Genomic DNA, 6,000 nt, shown 5'->3' with positions numbered 1-6,000 from the left:
TTGGCGCAAGGCCCTGGGTTCGGTCCCCAGCTCCGAAAAAAAAAAAAAAAAAAGAAGAGCAGCCAATGGGCTGGGGAGATGGCTCAGTGGTTAAGAGCACTGACTGCTCTTCCAGAGGTCCTGAGTTCAATTCCCAGCAACCACATGGTGGCTCACAAGCATCTGTAATGAGATCCAATGCCCTCTTCTGGTCTGAAGAAAGCTACAGTGTACTTGTATACATAAAATAAATAAATCTTTAAAAAAAAAAAAAGAAGAGCAGCCAGTGCTCTTAACCCTTGAGTCATCTCTCCAGCCCTGATAATTCCCTGTTTATGGGCTCTGTATGGATTACCTTAAAAAGGAGTGTATTCTCTACATCTGTTTTTTTTTTCATTCAGTTTTATATTTTTTGAGATATGTCCCATGACTACTGCTTGGGGCAATAGTTCCTCCATGGTCTTTGCTGTATAATAGCCCACATAGCTGTGCTGTCATGGGATACTTGGGCCGATGACAGTGTTTGCATGCTATGATGTTCTTTGGGCGAGCATATGCATCTTTGGCAGTCATGAGCTCAGACACAGAGTTTCTGGGGTACAGGGAAGTCTTATGCCCAGTTTTACTAACCCTGGTGGTGTATTCGTGTCAGTGTCTGCAAGGGTTCTGCTGGCCCCAGCCTTATCTACACACAGTATGGTTGTCTTTTCTTTCTGGGAAGATGCTACTACAGTTGTCTCTGGCTTCTGTTTTAGGTTTTTGTTTGTTTTGTCTTTTTTTTTTTTTTTTTTCGGAGCTGAGGACCGAGCCCAGGGCCTTCCCCTTGCTAGGTAAGCGCTCTACCACTGAGCTAAATCCCCAACCTCCCCCCCCCTTTTTTTTTTGATTAAAGAGTCAACAGTTCTCTTCTCTGATGTTATTGTCTGACTAGTATTTTTGGTCTGATTTTAAGATCTCTCTTTGTACTTGATCTCCAGAAGTTATAATATGAAAAAACTAGTTGTTTTCTTTTTTTAGTTGTGTGTGTGTGTGTGTGTGTGTGTGTGTGTGTGTGTGTGTGTCTTTGTGTGTCTCTCTGTGTGTGCAGTAATCAGCCCATAGAGGCAAGAAGAGGGCATCAGATTCTTCTGGGAATTGAATCCAGGCTCTGGTTCTCTGGAAGAGAGAAGCCAGGGTTTTTTAACTAGCTCTGTCAGATCTACACCCCACCCCCATTCCCTTCACCTCCTCTGTGCCTCCCTCTCTATGAAGCCTTGACTTCACAGAGATCTGTCTGACTCTGCCACCAGAATAAAAAGCACGTACCGCCACACCTGTCCCAAATATTTTAACTTCAAAAACTACAGTTTTGCCTAGCTGTGGTGACATACACTACATAAGTGGGAGTACATAACTCCCAGAACTCCGGAGGTAGAGGCAGGGGGATCATCTTTGGCTACACAACGGGTTGGAGGTCAGCCTGGGATGTGCGAAACTCCACCTCTAACACAAACAGGGGCCTGGAGAGATGGCTCAGTGGTTAAGAGAGCTGGCTGCCCTTCCTGAGAACCCATGTTGGGTTCCCAGTTCCCACATCAGGCAACTCAAGCTCCAGGAAATCCGATGCTTTCTTCTGCCCTCTGCAAGGCCCTCTACACACAAACAAACACACATGATACAAAAAAACCAAAAAACCAAATAAACAACCCCAAGAACACAACACTGACACCTCAGCTAGCTTTCCATCTGTTCAAACGGGAAAAACAAGTCTACGGGAGCAGTTTTGACTTGACGCTACAGTTCCAGCTTTATTGGTAATTCGTTGTCTCTCTCTCCTTTCTGTTCTTGTCTGTCTGTCTGTCTTCCTGTCTCTCTAGCCTCCAGAAGCCGAGCAAGAACTGGTTGACAACATCGAGAACATGTGGGAAACTCTCTTCACTGACTCTGTGAACGTAGAGCACGCACTTGGAGGCATCAAGCGAACTTTCACAGAGGTGTGGTGTCTCTTCAACCCCGGCGCCCGCGTATGAGGTATTGGGTTCCAACCCCCCCACCCCCCGCACCGAGGCTCAGTCAAGCTAAGGGATTGCCGCCTTCCCTCAGATCACCCGGAGTGAGATAATAAACTACAGAAGCCAGGTGGATGAGTTCGCAAAGCGCTTCTACAGTGAGGGCCCTGGAGCTGTGGGCGAAGACCTTGATAAAGGTGAGGTTGCCATAGTGGGGTCCTGAAGGTTTGGGGGGCTCCTGTGAGATTCACAGAGGGTGAATTGTGTTGTCATGGGAGCATCGACTGCTTCCTCAGCTGCTGCTTCCTTGGTCGCTTGGTGTAGCGGTGGCCTCGGAGGGCAGGGCAGATCTCGTGAGAGTTGGAAGACTGGTCTGCCCCCCCCCCCCAGATAATTCAGCAAGCCCCTATTGCACTCAAACGTGGAGGCCTCTGGTATCAACCTTTGCCAGTGTAGCCCTGTGTGCCCCACTCCTCTCCAGGACTTAGACCCTGGGCCATGCCATGCTGTTTGCCTAAGGTGTCTGCCAGATTTCCCCCATTATGACACACATCCAGGAGGAATGGTTTTAAAGGAAGAATAATTGCTCTGGCTTGCGCTTTCCATGACCACAGCTCACGGTGGTTATGTGGAACTTCTCCAGTGGGGTAAACCATAGCTAGAGAGAGCATTCAGTAGCCAGGAAGTGGAGACTGGGGATGGGGTGGGGGAGGGGCAGAGACACCCTTCAGAAGTATGTCCCTAAGCCCCCTCCCCCAACCAAGTCTCACCTTCTAGTTTTCTTCACTGCCCAATGACAACATCAAATCTGGGTCCCTTGATGGATTTGTTGATAATCTTCAGTGTATCACAATCTGGTCACCTCTCAGGGCCAGCCGGGGACCAAGTCTCCAATACAGAGCCCTTTGGGGGATATTTCATCTACAAAATGTGACCCACGTCCTTCCTATGTCACCAGTCAAAAGAGCGACAGGGAGGAAACATCATTTGTACACTACATTAGCGGTCCTCAGCCTTTCTAACACGGCAACCCCTGAATACACCCGCCCCCACGTTGTGGGGACCCCCAACCATAACTGTTTTCATTCCTACTTCATAACAGTAATTTTGCTACTGTTGTAAATCATAACATAAATATCTGTGTTTTCTGATGGTCTTAGGTGACCCCTGGGAAAAGGTAGTATCACCATCCGCAGGCTCAGAACCGCTGTTCTAAAGAGAGTGTGTGTGGGAAGGTTGCTTATACGGTCCTGGGAATCACAAAGGCAGTGGGAGAAGGCTGCGATGGGGTGGGCGAGCGGACACACAGTCTGCAGCGGGGATGGTAATAGCCACGGAACTTGGAGGCCAAGCCCAGATTTTGGAGTTGGAGTGTGAAGGCAGTGGTTAATCTGATGAGGAAAGTCCCAAGGGTGGCAGACAGCAAGTGAGGCTGACTCTAGCAGGGACAAGGTGGGTGTCCCTTTAACCACCTCATGCCCAGGATGGTCTGGGTACAAGGGATCGACGCTCTAATTGGATGTGCTTGTAGGGCAAGTGGGCTTTTGGTTGCTGGGACAAGATGAAGCCTACTGACTTTAAATGTATCTCCTTATAATTTATGTGAGTAATTAATGGCTGGTTTCTTTTTTTTAAAGAGCGAGACACACATTTGTATTTTTTAAAAAGATTTATTTATTTATTTTATGTATATGACTATATTGTACTGTCTTCAGACACACCAGACCCCATTACAGATGGTTGTGAACCACCATGTGGTTGTTGGGAATTGAACTCAGGACCTTTGGAAGAGCAGTCAGTGCTCTTAATCCCTGAGCCATCTCTCCAGTCCCAATGGCTGATTTCTTCATTAACTTTATTTTATTCTTATGTATTAAATTTAATTACATTTACTTATTTATTTGTGCGTGTTCGTGTGTGTGCGCGCGCGCGTGTGTGTGTACGTGTCGTGTAGAAGTCATAGAACAACTCAGGGGAGTTCTCTCTCCTCCCAGCATGTGGTTTCTATGGATCAAACTTAGGCTGTCAGGCTTAGCCGCAAGCATCTTTTTTTTTTTTTTAAAGATTTATTTATTTATTATATGAGTACACTGTAGCTGTCTTCAGACACACCAGAAGAGGGCATCAGATCCCTTTACAGATGGTTGTGAGCCACCATGTGGTTGCTGGGATTTGAACTCAGGACCTCTGGAAGAGCAGTCAGTGCTCTTAACCACTGAGCCATCTCTCCAGCCCAGCCGCAAGCATCTTTACCTAGTGAGCCATGTTGCTGGCCCCCGGTCTTAAATACACACACACACACACACACACACACACACACACACACGCAGAGTTTGTAGCCCTGGCTGACTGGGAACTTGCTATCTAGATAAGTCTGGCCTTGAATTTGCAGCCCCCCAACCCCACACCCCTTGCCTCTCAAGTGCTGAGACTAGAGGCATCTCCCATTCAGACTGCCCTTTCTGCTTTATCTCCGCACTTCTTATCCAGGCTCGGAACTCCTAGGCAGTTTTGAAAAGGAGCTGGCCAGGCACGAGAAGAACCGTCAGGAACTGGCCAATGCAGAGAAGCTTTTCGACCTACCCATCACCATGTATCCTGAACTCATGAAAGTGCAGAAGGAAATGGCTGGGCTCCGGATGATCTATGATCTGTATGACTCGCTGAAGGTACAACTCCTCCCAGGACACTCCCCAAGCTGCAGGGTCATATGCCCTCGAGTGTGGCGTTATGTCAGGAAGGGTTCAGAAGGTCCAGAGTGCCTTCTTTCGGCCTCAACACTTGCCTTTTTAAGTTCTTTTGAAGAGAGAGCCAAGAGAGGCCAGAGCTAGACATGTACCCTGTCTCTTCCCTTACAATTTCACCAGACCCCATCGATGCTGTCTTGTCTAAATGTTTCTAGATTGCCAAAGAGGAATGGTCCCAGACCCTCTGGATCAACCTGAATGTCCAGTATCTGCAGGAAGGCATCGAGGGCTTCCTCAAAAACCTCCGAAAGCTGCCTCGGCACGTGCGCAGCTTGTCCGTGGCCTTCCATTTGGAAACGAAGATGAAGGCCTTCAAAGACTCTATCCCCTTGCTTCTGGACCTGAAGCATGAGGCTCTGAGAGAGAGGTTAGTTCCGCCTTCCGTCAGCTCAGACAAGGATGTTAGATTTCAAACATGTCCAGCTCAGGTCAGGTGGGGGCAGTTCAGTAGCGGGGTGAGAGGTGTCCGAGTTGTTTGTAAGTGAAGACAGTGCCAACAATCAAATAATAACGGCCCTAAATGCTGCTTCAGTCAAGGCGTGTTCTTGTTTGCTTTTTATTTTTTTTTCTTCTTTTTCTTTTTTTCGTAGCTGAGGACCGAACCCAGGGTCTTGCACTTGCTAGGCAAGCGCTCTACCGCTGAGCTAAATCCCCAACCCCTTGTTTGCTTTTTAAAAGCAGGATTCGATCAGCGGGATCCAGGAGAAATGGAATGGGGGCACCAATGCTATTTGCTGTTTTTTGGGGCCTGTTTTAGGATTTCTGCTGCTGCAGGAAGCAAGTTGGGGAGGAAGGGGTTTATTCAGCTCACACTTCCACATTGCTGTGTGTCACCAGAAGAAGTCAGGACAGGAACTCACACAGGGCAGGAACCTGGAGGCAGGAGTCGGTGCAGAGGCCATTGAAGGGTGCTGCTTACTGGCTTTCTCAGCCTGCTTTCTTATAGAACCGGGGACCACCAGCCCAGGGACAGCACCACCCACAATGGACAGGCCCCTCCCACAATGGGCTGGATCCACCCACAATGGGCTGGCCCTACCCACAATGTGCTGGGCCCTCCCCCATTGATCACTAATTGAGAAAATGCCTTACAGCTGGGTCTCATGGAGGCATTCCCTCAACAGAGGCTCCTTCCTCTCTGAAAGCTGTGTCTAATTGACACAAGACCAGCCAGTATAGCACCACTTTAAAAGAATAGAAAGAACCAGACGTGGCGGTACACACTTGTTTTCCTAGTGCTTGGGGTGCCGAGGCAGGAGGACAGAAAGTTTCATGCCAGCTTGGGT

At 48.4% G+C, this 6,000-nt stretch overlaps 1 protein-coding gene across 2 annotated transcripts in view; it reads left to right on the top strand.

The window, feature by feature from the left end:
• The window catches only part of Dnah10 (dynein, axonemal, heavy chain 10), a 124,059-nt gene that overhangs the window by 40,648 nt on the left and 77,411 nt on the right, over positions 1-6,000 (top strand). For both annotated transcript variants that reach the window (XM_087579736.1, XM_087579735.1), the window contains exons 22-25: positions 1,836-1,952; positions 2,062-2,164; positions 4,458-4,636; positions 4,870-5,081. In XM_087579736.1, coding sequence (XP_087435862.1) covers positions 1,836-1,952; positions 2,062-2,164; positions 4,458-4,636; positions 4,870-5,081 — 611 coding nt within the window. The remainder of the gene's footprint in view (positions 1-1,835; positions 1,953-2,061; positions 2,165-4,457; positions 4,637-4,869; positions 5,082-6,000) is intronic.

The sequence above is a fragment of the Rattus norvegicus genome, chromosome 12 (assembly GCF_021556685.1).
Source record: "Rattus norvegicus strain SHRSP/BbbUtx chromosome 12, alternate assembly SHRSP_T2T, whole genome shotgun sequence".
NCBI classification, from domain to species: Eukaryota; Metazoa; Chordata; class Mammalia; order Rodentia; family Muridae; genus Rattus; species Rattus norvegicus.
Note: the sequence above shows the minus strand (reverse complement) of the source record. Positions and strands in the feature narration are given on the sequence as shown.